At 45.1% G+C, this 13,165-nt stretch overlaps 1 protein-coding gene across 2 annotated transcripts in view; it reads right to left on the bottom strand.

Moving 5' to 3' along the window:
• The window catches only part of DOCK5 (dedicator of cytokinesis 5), a 218,837-nt gene extending 206,303 nt beyond the window's left edge, over nucleotides 1–12,534 (bottom strand). For both annotated transcript variants that reach the window (XM_047717378.1, XM_047717379.1), the window contains exon 1: nucleotides 12,198–12,534. In XM_047717378.1, the coding sequence (XP_047573334.1) occupies nucleotides 12,198–12,240 (43 nt within the window). In that variant the 5' untranslated portion in view covers nucleotides 12,241–12,534. The remainder of the gene's footprint in view (nucleotides 1–12,197) is intronic.
• Between the last annotated feature and the right edge of the window lie 631 nt (nucleotides 12,535–13,165).

Genomic DNA, 13,165 nt, shown 5'->3' with positions numbered 1-13,165 from the left:
CCCTCCTATCAAGCTGCCCCTTCCCATGGGAACAGCGCAGGGGGACTTGCACTCACCCCAACAGCAAGGAGCCTCACTCAAACTTCTGCAAGCTTAAGTGTTCCAAAGAAAGCATCACCATTTTGTTCAAAATACAGGTCTAAAAAAAGACCAATGTTCTCTCATTTCCAGGTCAATACTAAAATCCTTTATGATCAATACATGACCTCACCTTCACCCATCAACACTCGGTAAACCACAATAACATTCATTCTCAAACACACCTATAATGTTGTAAGAATGTCATACTGCTTATTAATTTTGCAACTGACATCATGTCAATACCATGGTGCTGGGGACCAAAGACCATTGGGCCCATAGCAGGACTGAAACATGACCAGCATGGAACCCACAGCTCGACTTCTACTTAGCAGGCTCAAACCTCCAAACACACTTCCTTCCCAAAACTCTTAAAAAGGGGAAGGTGAACAGCAAAGAAAACCATCAACAAAATGAAAAGGCAGTCTACCAAATGGGAGAAGATATTTGCAAATCACCTATCTGATAAGGAATTATCCAATATATAAAGAAATCATATATTCAGTAGCTAAAAAAAAAAAAAAAATCCAAATTAAAAATGGGGAAAAGATCTGAATAGACATTTTTGCAAAGAAGACATACAGATGCCCCAGAGACACATGAAAAGATGCCCAACATCACTAGTCATCAGGGAAATGCAAATCAAAACCACAATGAGATCTCACCTCACATCCTTTAGAATATTTTTATTAAAAAGACAAGAAGCAAGTATTAGTGAGGATGTGAAGAAAAGGGAAGTCTTGTGTCCTGTCAATGGGAATGTAAACATTTCCACTGTGGAAAACAGTATGGAGGTTCCTCAAAAATTAAAAACAGAACTACCATATAATCCATCAACCCCACTTCTGGGTATTTATTCAAAGGAACACTAACTTGAAAATATATCTGCACCTCTATGTTTAATGCATCATTATTTATAACAGCCAAGATTTGGAAACAAGCTAAGTGTCCACTGACAGATGAATGGATAAAGAAAATGTGTCACAGACACACAGGAATATTATCCAGCCATCAAAAAGAAGAAAATCCTGCCATTTGCAGAAACATGGATAGACTCTGAGGGCATTATGCTAAGTGAAAGAAGTAAGACAAAGACAAATACTGCATGGTATCACTTACATGTGGAATCTTTAAAAAAAAAAAAAAACGGAACTCATAGAACAGACTGGTGACTGCCAGAGGTGGGGGATGGGTGGCGATCAAAAGGTACACAGTTCCAACTCTAAAATCAGTAAGTCTTGGGGATGTAATGTACAGCATAATGACTACAGTTCATAATACTGTACTGTATATTTGAAAGTTGAGAGTACCTTTTAAAAGTCCTCATCACGGGATGCCAAGGTGGTGCAGCTAATCAGCACCCGTCCAACTCTTGGTTTCAGCTCAGGTCATGATGTGAGGCATGGGATTGAGCCCCAACTGGCTCCGTGTTTGGCGTGGAGTCTGCTTGAGATTCTCTCTCTTTATCCCTCCTACTCATGCTCCCCCTCTCTCTAAAGCAAATAAATCAGTCTTTAAAAAAAAAAAGTCTTCATCATGAGGAAACCTTTGTAAACGATGTGTGGTGATGGATATTAACTGTAATCACCATGCTGATCATTTCAAATGATAGACACTTTACACTGTACAAGTGAAACTACCATCATGTTATATGTCAGTGGTATTTCAATAAAAGGTGGGGGGGAGATGATTTAATAGCTGGATCTTATTTATATCAAAACCTCCACCTAGGAAAAAAACAGGGAAGATGGGCATTTTCCCTTTAGGACTTCATGGGGGGCAATCACTTGTCAGACCCCCTAAGCAGACATCTAAAGAAACTTGCTCCACCGGTTGTAAAGGGAGAAGCAGCAGCTAGAAGAGGACAGGCTGAAACACAAATGTGTGAGCGGCCCTGTGACTCTGGGTGATTACTTCCTGCCTCTGGGGCATGTTTTCCCAATATATTTCCCAATATGTTAGCTATGAGGGGAGGTGTACAGACGCAACTAGCCCTTAATATTTTATGATTCTATACACAAAAGGGCAAAGCTGTCAGATTTTTATAACAGAGGTTTATGACTTATAACCGGTCTCCAGCAGGACAGGCTGGGGAGGGAGAGCGCTATCATTCCAGGCTCACAGAAAGTACAAACGAAGTACAGCGCATCCTGTCCAGGTACACGTGTAACGAACAAGTCAGCAGGACGTAGTCTTACTCACCTCGGCTGAGTCAGCAAAGAGCTATTTTCAAGAGAGAATTAATCTCTGCTGTGATTTCTTTTCCCCAAGCTAAGTTATTTGACAAGATAAAGAACGGGTGCCTAGGATTCTGAGTGAGGCCATCCATGGGGTCCACCTACGGCGTCTGACATGGACAGTGCCAGAGTTTAATGGGGTGTGGAAAAGTAGGAGAAAATGGCACAATCTGGAAACGTGGATCCACGAATCTAAAGCCACTGGAACAATAGCAGCTTTGCGATGGCACAGAGCTTTGTGAAAGACAAAGACCACTTTTGTCTCTTGCTTGGGAACTGGGTGCCAGCAATTCAAACGATCCTTTGAGTTCCCGACTGCCAGGCCAGGCTCCCAGAGGACATGGCCTGGACATCACTTGCAAAAATAAAATTAACACAACCATCCTCCGCTTTCCCTTGCTCACCCAAACCTCTCCCTCAAAGTCATTTCTTAGCCCCATCTCAAAAGCTCTTTCTTAAACTTAAAAATAAAAGCCCGTGATTCCTGAGGAATGCTGGAGGCTACTTACAAACCAATGTCAAAGGTCTCCCAAAGGATTTGTTAACGCCTTTAACACCCACAAACAGTAGACCTCTCCCAGAGGATTTTATCTTTGATGAGGGAGAAAACTATTTTTCCCTCCTTTCAAACATTTTGTGAAGAACAAACTATGTGACCTTAATTGATCTCTGGGGCCAAAGATACAGGTCAAATTCTAGTACAATTCTATTATAATTCTCAATTTAAATGAGCGGTAATACACTGACCCGGGTTCCTTTCTTGATTCTTCTGACAGGATTAAAATATTTCCTACGTATAGAGTTGTAATTGGGAGCGCCTGGGTGGCTCAGTGGGTTAAAGCCTCTCCCTTCAGCTCAGGTCATGATCTCAGAGTCCTGGGATCGAGCCCCACATCGGGCTCTCTGTTCAGCAGGAAGCCTGCTTCCTCCTCTCTCTCTGCCTGCCTCTCTGCCTACTTGTAATCTCTGTCTGTCAAATAAATAAATAAAATCTTAAAAAAAAAATTTAGAGTTGTAATTGTTGTCACACTGAATATTGCTGGGAAGAAACTAGAAGTTGGAAAGTTTTCCCTTTATGGAAAAATTCATTACAGTGAGATTTGATTCCTCATCCCCCAAACTCCACTGCTTCGTCTCTTAATACTTAAATGAGAAGAAACTACAAGTTATGTTGAAAGCTAACACATTGAAAGGTAGGACCACCACAAAAAGCCTTCAGAGAATGTGGACACACTGAAGCTTGAGTAAGTACTCCCTTTTGCTGCAAAGCCCCTTGCCAATACTCTAAATTACTTTTCTTCTCCACGTGACTTGTAATCTCCTATTTTTTAAATTACCCTGTGCACAGTATATGCTGTGCTTATTGTAAGGGATCTCAACTCCTTGTTTTGTAATACGAAGGACGAAATGCATTTAAAAGCCTTGTTTCGGGGCACCCTGTGTGTCTGCTGTGGCTCAGGTCGTGATCCCTGAGTCCTGGAATCCAGCCCCAGGTCAGGCTCCCTGCTCAGCAGGGAGTCTGCTTCTCCCTCTGACCCTCCCCTTTCTCAGGATCACGATCCCTCCCTCTCTTTCTCTCTCAAATAAATAAATAAAATTTTAAAAATAAAATCCTGTTTCTTTCATTAGATTTCATCTTCTTTTCTCTCCAAGTCATGTGCTCAACTCAGCACTAATGCAATGACTCAGAACCTCCTAAACCCTATTTACCACTGTGGTCAAGCACCTTCCTCCATGAAGCCTTCACAAATAATGATGGAGGAGGGGGAGGGAGGAGGGGGAAGGGGAAGAAGAGGACTATTCCCACTTTCCCTTCCTATCTAATAAGGCACCATGTAGGATCTCAGTTCCTCTCTCACCCCAAAATGTTCACACAATCCTCTGCTCAAGCAATGTATTAAATCTATTTTATCTATTATTTAAATGTTCCTTTTCCCACTACTTTTAATTGCCCCACTGGAAGGACACATAGGGCAGTATACTCCATAGCCTGGAGAAAATGGCCTCTTACGACAGACAAGACAAATCTAGGTAGATGATGGGTTCAGTGTTCATTTATCACTCTGTCATTTATTTACTGAGTGCTGACCACCTGTCAGGTGCTTTTTGCAGGGCTGGAGTTCCCTAATGAAAAAACCAAGTTCCTGTCCTCATAACTTAACGTTGTAGCACAGGAGACAAGCAGTAAACACAATTAAATAAGCAGGACAGTCACAGACCACGTAAAGAGAAGAAAGGGGAAAAAGAGAGACACTGAAAGGTGTGGGCGGGCAAGGTATGGGCAAAGACAGTAGTACCCTTAGCTAGGGTTCTGAGGAGAACCTAAGGAGGGATTATTCTAACGGTGATTCCATTTTTAATTCTTTTTATCTCACAAACTACAGCTGGTACTTACCATTTGTAGATTCTGTATTTGTGAATTCTCCTACCTGCTAGAATCCACCTGCAGCCTCAAATGAATATTCTTGGTCCTTCCACAGCCTCTCTCAGATGTGTGTAGAGGGGCAGAATGTGATGTGCAAGTTCCCACCTGAGATCCGAGGCCATATGCCCTCTTTTTCTTTCAGTTCTCATTCGGCAAACAAGTATCCTTTCTGCGGTTTTAAAGGCAGTGCCATGTTCTTCTCACATTACGCTTTCTGTTAATGATTTCACCTTTGGAAACGGCCCCAAGCATCGCGCTGAAGTGCTGTGTAGTGCTCTGGGCCCAAAAAGTCTGGCATTTGTTTCATGGAGAAAATACATGTGTTAGATGAGCTTTGTTCAGGCTTGAGTCATCGTGCTTTGCTCAGGCCGTGAGTTCACTGCTGGTAAATCAATGATATTATATTAACTTATATTTATAAAATATAATATGTAATATATGTTATACAACACATATAACATATATTAAATTATATATCAAAGCAGGTCTTTAAACCTGACACAGAAACACACATTAAGTAAGGCTGACCAATTGATGAAAACACGACCAGATGCTCCCAGGAACCTGACCCTGAATTTCCCCTAGGAGCCATGGCTCAGTCAGTATTCCCTAAGTCAGGGTTCCCAGCTACTTCACAGAATATTAACTACCACCAATCACAGGGATCTACATTACAACAAAAGAATGCCTCAGTCTGGCATCATGTTTGCTCTTTAATAGAGAAATGGCTTGACAGGGACCAGATTCCAGCCAGACTCCAGGACACTGCTGTTTTATTTTTGTTGATGTTATTTTTATAGTTGTTTTTTCCTATGGCATGTGATACTGGCTCTCCTTTAATGGTAGGAACGTAGGATTTTCTTTTGCATAATTGTTTTCAGTAAAAATGGAAAAAAAAAAAAAAAAAAAGGCAGCAACATAGAAGATAAAGTGGGAAACAGACCAGGCAACTAGGTATGGACTCAGACATGAAGCTGTTTCACAAGGGCACCTGGACACGTCAGAGATCAAGGTGACAATGAACAAGTTTGGGAAAACATATGGAGTAGAGTTTTGGCTTGAGCGAGATTATACAGCCACAGATGAAAAATGTATCCTCCATGAGCCTCAGTTTTCTTATCTGGAAAAGGGGGCAATATAGGAGAATCACAGCATTATCTCAATTTAATGAAATAACAGGTAAAGAAGCAGGTTGAAACTTTTTGGTCTTAGAACCCCTTTTTACTCTTTTTTTTTTTTTAAAGATTTTATTTATCTGACAGAGAGAAATCACAAGTAGGCAGAGAGGCAGGCAGAGAGAGAGGAGGAAGCAGGCTCCCTGCTGAGCAGAGAGCCCGATGCGGGGCTCGATCCCAGGACTCTGAGATCATGACCTGAGCCGAAGGCAGCGGCTTAACCCACTGAGCCACCCAGGCGCCCCCCCCTTTTTACTCTTTAAAGTTACTAAAGATTTCAAAGAGCTTTTGTTTATGTGGGTTACATCTATCACTATTTATCATATTAGTAAAACCGAGATATTTTACACTTTTTGATTTTAACTAATTTAAAATAATCATAATAGAATCACCTAGGTGGCTCAGTCAGTTAAGCAGCTGACTTCAGCTCAGGTCATGATTTTGGGGTCCTGTGATGGAGCCTCATAGTGGGCTCCATGCTCAGCGGGGACCCTGCTTGTCCCTCTCCCTCTGCCCTTTCCCACCTTTCCCCTCCTCTCATTCTCTAATAAATAAATAAAATTGTAAAAATAAAATAATTATGGGGCACCTGGGAGGCTCAGTGGGTTGAGCAACCGACTCTTGATTTCAGCTCAGGTTATGATCTCAGGGAACCCGGATCAAGCCCCACCTTGGACTCCAAACACAGTGTGGAGTCTGTCCATTCCTCTCCCTTCTCCTCCCCCTGCATGCACACTCTCTCTCTCTCAAATAACAAGATCTTTCTGTTTTAATTAAATAAATAATAAAATAATCATAATAAACCCAATACATGTTTTTTTGTGAATATGTATTTCTCCAAATAAAAACACTTTTCCAAACAAAAACACTTAGGAGAGGCACTGCTTTGCATCTGTATAAATCTCTTTAACCTCTGCCTTCATGAAAGGCAACTGGATTCCTCTATCGACTTCGGTGTTCAGACTGCTACAGTATCACACTTCAGGCAATCTCTGGGAAACTGTACTGTATACTTATGGGAGGGTGAAGTGAAACAGGCCAATAATATCTTAGTATTACTGCCAAAGAAGTTTCTAATTCCCCTGAAAAACATCTCCGTAACCCCCACATGTACCTGGAACATACTGAATTACAGGGTTTAAAACAGTCACAAAGTAAATTCATAGTAAATATTAATTCTCTATTCCCCTTATCCTTAGCCTCCATGTTATTAGAACATGAACACATCAGGGCAAAGACTTCTCCAGCTGTAGAATATCTACAGCAGCATCATGCCTCCTGTAGACAGATGACCAACAAGTGTTACTGCTGTTGCTTATTCTGGTTCCATAACTGATTAGCTGTGTGATCTTCAGCTAAGGATTTTTATTCTGTGTTCAAATTCAGAGACCCATGGATCTGAAAAGGGGAAGAAAATGCATCTCTATTTTCTAACACTCAGCATTTATTTTAATTATGACTGCAGGCAATATACCCCACTTGCAGCAAACCGAAATCATAGGTATTTTCGTATCATATCACAGTTACTGCAGATATCTTACAAAAATCACATACGCTCATCATTAATTCAAAAGTAGGGTAGTTATTAGATCTGCCACTAAATCTTGTTATCTAGTGCCTTAATAAGCACATATATTACAATACCACAAATTCTGAAAAATACCTTGACGGCTGTATTTCAAAACAACTGGGTTTCATTTCCAACCCTTCATAGTTGACTTTGTGCATTAAATCATTATTCGAAGAAAGTGATCCACAGGCTTAACCAGATGACTAAGGGAGTTCATGCAGTCAAAAGGTTACCTTGCATTAAGCAATTCACTTTACGACTTTAGTCGCGAAGTTCCCCTCTTTAAAGGAAACCCAGACCAGTTATCCTCTGAGACCCTCCCCTCAAGAGCTGAACGGGAACCCACAGCACACCTGACTACATTAACAAAAAGCTACAAGGGTCTGCTCTCAATTTTTACACAGCATTTGAGAGTCTACTGAGCTAAGTGCTTTCAGATTAATGCGGTTTAGCAGAACCAAACAGATGAAGAGCTAATGGTGAAAGCAAAGGTCCTCCCACACTATCTTTTATCGCATTATAACAATATAGATCACAAATAAGCAATAATTATTCTGCAAAAAAAAAATCAACCATCCACATAATTCGGGGCTATTATTGATAGGAACTGCTTGTTTGGATGCAGACTTATACACAAATGTTTCAAAGCATCAGAAGAGTAACCTGGATATATATCACTAACGTTCTTTAAATCTAAATAAAAGTGATTACACCCTCATATTCTCAAACAAAAATTTCAAGAAAGAAAGAGAGAAAAAAAAAATAAAAACAAGACAGCTTTCCATGGCAATGGGAAGTGCCCTTGTATCCAAGCACTGGCACGGAGAACTTCACACCGGGATACTAATGGACTAGAACTTTCAAGAAGCAAATCTATTGGTCCTCTCCCTTGATAACACAGATAACATGTGTGGGTCATTCAGGCCCTTCTAAATGCTAGAGACTGAGCCAACAGAGCTATGTTTAAGAACTAAGCCCAGACAGATTGCATTTCAGTCCCCATAGAAAAATCTAGGCTATGTCAGGAGCAGCCAATAGTGGCACCAAGATAATATAAGAGTAGAGACTGCTAGCTTCCCTTAGCAAAATTCAAATGGAGATCAAAGCGCTACCCTCACACAGAGTAGCTGTGAGTCATTAAAATGCTTCAAAATGTCTATCATATGGTTTCCTTCACCCAGAAACGCAATCCGACCACCAGACGCTCACAAGTGATAACTATCCCCCCCAAATGTCCAACAAGCCAATTTTCCTAACTATATTTAAATGAGTCTGTCTACTCTATGCTTATTTCCTCAACAGCACATCTCTTTTTTTTTTTTAACTTGCAAAGATAAAGACAGACTGAAGGGCCTCATTTCACACATTTAACCAAACAAAATAAAACTCATATTGTGGTGAATGGGGGGTGGGTGGGGAGAGGAACTGCATTAAATCATCATAGAAATTAGGCTAGGGAGTTACAATGTCACCTCAATGCCAAGAATAAGCAGTTACTGAATATATGCTCTATACCTGGTATTGTGACAGGGATACATAACCATAATCTTCTGATTCAGTGAACCCAAGGATAAAAGGATAAGTAACAAAGGATGGCACAATGTAGTGATTGTAGTGTGAGGAGAGGCGTAAGGGTTTGGGAAGGTCTGGTTCATACCCGATCTGGGGAAGCAATGGGAATGGATTTGAGGCCTGAGGAAAAGGCCGGATTCGGGAAGATGCAGGTGTGGGAGGGTACTCCGGGCAGGGGACAGGCACAAGGGAGCAAAGTCCCAAAGGAGAGACTCTCCACTGAATATTGCCCAAGAGCAAAGAAGGGCAGTGTCTGCACTAGTGAGTTCATGAAAGAAGCCAGGAGAGATAAGGCTGGAGGAGACAGGTTGAACCAGATTATCATAACCTTGAAAGCTGGGCTCAATTTAGACTTTACCCTGTAGTCCAAGGAAGGCTTCCAAGGAGGGAGGTGTTATGAACAACAGTGAGTTTTAGGAATAAACAATGGTGATTTATCTCTGAGGCTAATCTGTCCTAACAGTGGGTCCTTTTGTCAAGCCAAGATTAATCAGAATCCATTGTGTCTAGTAAAATAAGTGTGCCAAATTATATCCTCCGGCAATTTTGCTACCACCTATGCCCCGGAAATGCAACTCAAATACTTTTCTTGACTGATGATAAATAACCACATAATCTGATCCCAGAACGGGGGTAGGGGGTGGGGGGTGGGGGGGGGGAGATGGTGTATTAAAAAGAAAACGTCATACTTGCTCCTGTGACAATGGCATTAAAACCATACTGGGGGGCGCCTGGGTGGCTCAGTGGGTTAAAGCCTCTGCCTTCGGCTCAGGTCATGATCCCAGAGTCCTGGGATAGAGCCCCGCATCGGGCTCTCTGTTCAGCGGGGAGTCTGCTTCCTCCTCACTCTTTGCCTGTCTCTTTGCCTACTTGTGATCTCTGTCAAATAAATAAATAAATAAAATCTTTAAAACAAACAAAACCCCATATGGTGGGGGGGGGCTACATGAAAGTCATAATTGCTTTGGATCCTGTTAAAATTAAAACTGATAACTTTGTAAGTAGTAATTAATGATTAGGCATCGCTAAATATGCCTTAATTTAGTAGTACTCTGTAACACTCAAATATAAAGAAACTAATTCCCTCTATCTTATTAGACCATTTCACCTCCATTTCACCTCCATAACTACTGGCTACTTACTGGCACCTGCCATGTGGAAGCCTCATGACCAAATTATGACAAGGTGGTCTGGGGCAGAATAATGACCTACCCATTTCTGAGTTGGAGCCACAGGAAAGTGCAAAGATTCTAAGTAAAATGTAAGAGGAAACAAGTTGTTTTGTGTTTTTTTTTTTGAATAGAGGGAAAACAAGAATTATGTATATACAATATATAGTATTATATACACTTACATACATATATAAAGGGTCACAATTAAGAATACTATAGTAGGGCGCCTGGGTGGCTCAGTGGGTTAAGCTGCTGCCTTCGGCTCAGGTCATGATCTCAGGGTCCTGGGATCGAGTCCCGCATCGAGTCCCGCATCGAGCTCTCTGCTCAGCAGGGAGTCTGCTTCCTCCTTTCTCTCTCTCTGCCTGCCTCTCTGCCTACTTGTGATCTCTCTGTCAAATAAATAAATAAAATCTTTAAAAAAAAAAGAATACTATAGTAAATATGAAAGGGTTTGGTTGTTGGTTTTTTTTTTTAAGATTTTATTTATTTGTCAGAGAGAGAGAGAGAGAGAGAGAGCGAGCACAGGCAGACAGAGTGGCAGGCAGAGGCAGAGGGAGAAGCAGGCTCCCCACAGAACAAGGAGCCTGATGTGGGACTCGATCCCAGGACTCTGGGATCATGACCTGAGCCGAAGACAGCGGCTTAACCAACTAAGCCACCCAGGCGTCCCGGTTGTTGGCTTTTTTAAACTGACTCCTGGTTACAGAGTTGAAAAGCACTAGAGGACTTTTAAGAGTAGCTCTGAAAAGGAGTTCATGGTCAGAAAATGCAGAAGCACATAAGAGGTCCAGGGACCACTCCCTACTAACTGAAGCAGTGAGGGGGAAATGGGGGCGGGGAAGGGACGAAAGTAAAAGATTAAATTACAAATGGGCCAAATGAATGAACCTGACAGGAAGTGATAAAATTCTCAACACACACAACTGTGTTTATTCTAGGGAACCGCTCGAAATCTACTTGCCCTGTAATCTACCAACTAATGGCAGTCTTCCCACGAGACCTCAGCAACCTCATTCCTGGATAAAAAGTACAAGGACCACGGTTTTTCCCCAGGGTCAAAACCAGGCAGAGCCAGTGTTTTGGGTCCAAAACAACACAACAGCAATCCCTCCGCGGGTCGTGGGGGCTCCTTCAGGACCGCTGTTAGGAATGCCAAGTGCCTGGGCAGGACCTGTCACAGTTTTCTTAACAAAACATCCTCATGTTATCCCACGATGAAACTCGGGGCTCGGAAGGCAGTCTTACACCGTCTGTCTTCATGCACGGTCCGTTAGGGACGAGCGTGTCTGCACAACCAGTACTCTCCCCCCCCCCCCCCCGGGGGCAACCACCCCCCGCTGCCTGGTCACACACTTCCTGTCTCTTCCATCACCCCCACCCCACGACTTCAGTTTCCCATTCAGTTTACAACGGTTAGCAGGGTCCCAGTCCCTGCGAGGAAAGGGGGGCGGGCGGCATTCCACCCCCAAACCCTCACTTTGGGACCTCAGAGAGAACCCAGCAAGAAGGAAGGCAGAAAGCCCTGGGTCCCCGAGCGGCACCCGCATTCGGCCGACGGCGGCCGAATTACAAACCACTCAATGAAACCACAAGGATGGGGAGGAGAAAGGCGAGCACCCGGGCGCGGTGCCCCAAATGATTAGCAGGCGAGCGCTCGTCTTTTGACGTTTCCATCGTGCAGAGCGCCGGAGCTTTGGGTTCGGGAGCCGGATTACCAGTCCCAGAGCCCGAGTGCACTTTCAGCCCCTCGGATTCCCCAAACCGGGAGGGACGTCCCCAACCGGGAACTGTCGCCGGGGTAGCTGAGCCCTGACTGCGCCTGCGAGGGCAGCGGGAGCCGAACCCGGTATCGGGCAGCGCGGGTACCCAGTGGCCCGGCGTCTGCCGCCCAACTTTGCGCAAGCCAGGGCAGCTCCCGCGAACTTCGCGGCAGCCGGGCGCGGGCGGGGTGGGGCGAGCACTCACCAACCCCGTACTTCTGCCTCTTGGTCGGGATCCAGCGGGCCATGGCGGCGACCTCGCCCCGCGGCGGCAGTGGCTGCGGCTGCGGCGCTACAGCTCCTGGGGCCCCGGCCGCCGCCGCGCCGCGCTCCCGCGCGCCCCGGGCTCCTCCGCCATGTTCCGGCAAACTTCGCCGACCCCGCGAGCCGTCTCCCCGTCGCGCCGCCCGCACGGGATTTGCTCCCGCTCGGCCCCGGCCCGCGGTCACCTGCTGGGCCGGGCGGCCGTGCCGCCGTGCGCGCCCCTCCCGGCGCCGCCCCGGCCCCTCCCGCCGGCCGCGCCCTCCGCCCGCCGGGGCCGCCTCCGCGCCCCGACCCGCGGGCGCCCGGCCTCTCCCGCCCGCCCCGGGGCTCTGCGCTCTGCCGGCTCCGCCTCGCGCACTTCCCGGGAGCCGCTTCGGCTCAGGTTTTTTCCATTTAGTGTTTGGCGTTCCTCTCCCCCGCCGCCCCGCACCGTCTTCCTCACCCGGATTAAACCCTCGAGGTTGGATCCCGGGGGGCGTCGGGAGGGCCGCGCTGGAGGCGCGGGGCACACCCAGGCGGGCTGCGGGCCGCGGGTGGGCGAGGAGTGCGGGGTCGCGCCCACTGCGCGCCGCGCCTCTGGGGGAACGAGTATAAATTCTTAAGTTGCTTCTCGGCCCTGGACATCCCCAGTGTTTGGCACTCAGCGGGCGCTCAATAAATATTTGTTGAATGAATGAGCAGTTGACTACTGTGTTCACCCCCTAGAGCTTTAACTGACACGGAGAGAGCCGGAAGCCGGACTCTGGGGCAGACATGATCTCCCCGGGCCACCGTTTATAGCTTTCAAAGCGGGCTCATCTGTATTCGGGTAAATAGAGACCCGATGCGAGGGAGACGTGCTCTTCAGAAGTGTCAGTTTCCTAGGGGAGCTCAGTTGGGAAAAATCCTTTAGAGAGCCTTAACTTGGAA

The sequence above is a fragment of the Lutra lutra genome, chromosome 2 (assembly GCF_902655055.1).
Source record: "Lutra lutra chromosome 2, mLutLut1.2, whole genome shotgun sequence".
Classification (NCBI taxonomy): domain Eukaryota; kingdom Metazoa; phylum Chordata; class Mammalia; order Carnivora; family Mustelidae; genus Lutra; species Lutra lutra.
This window is presented reverse-complemented; position numbering and strand designations above follow the sequence as displayed.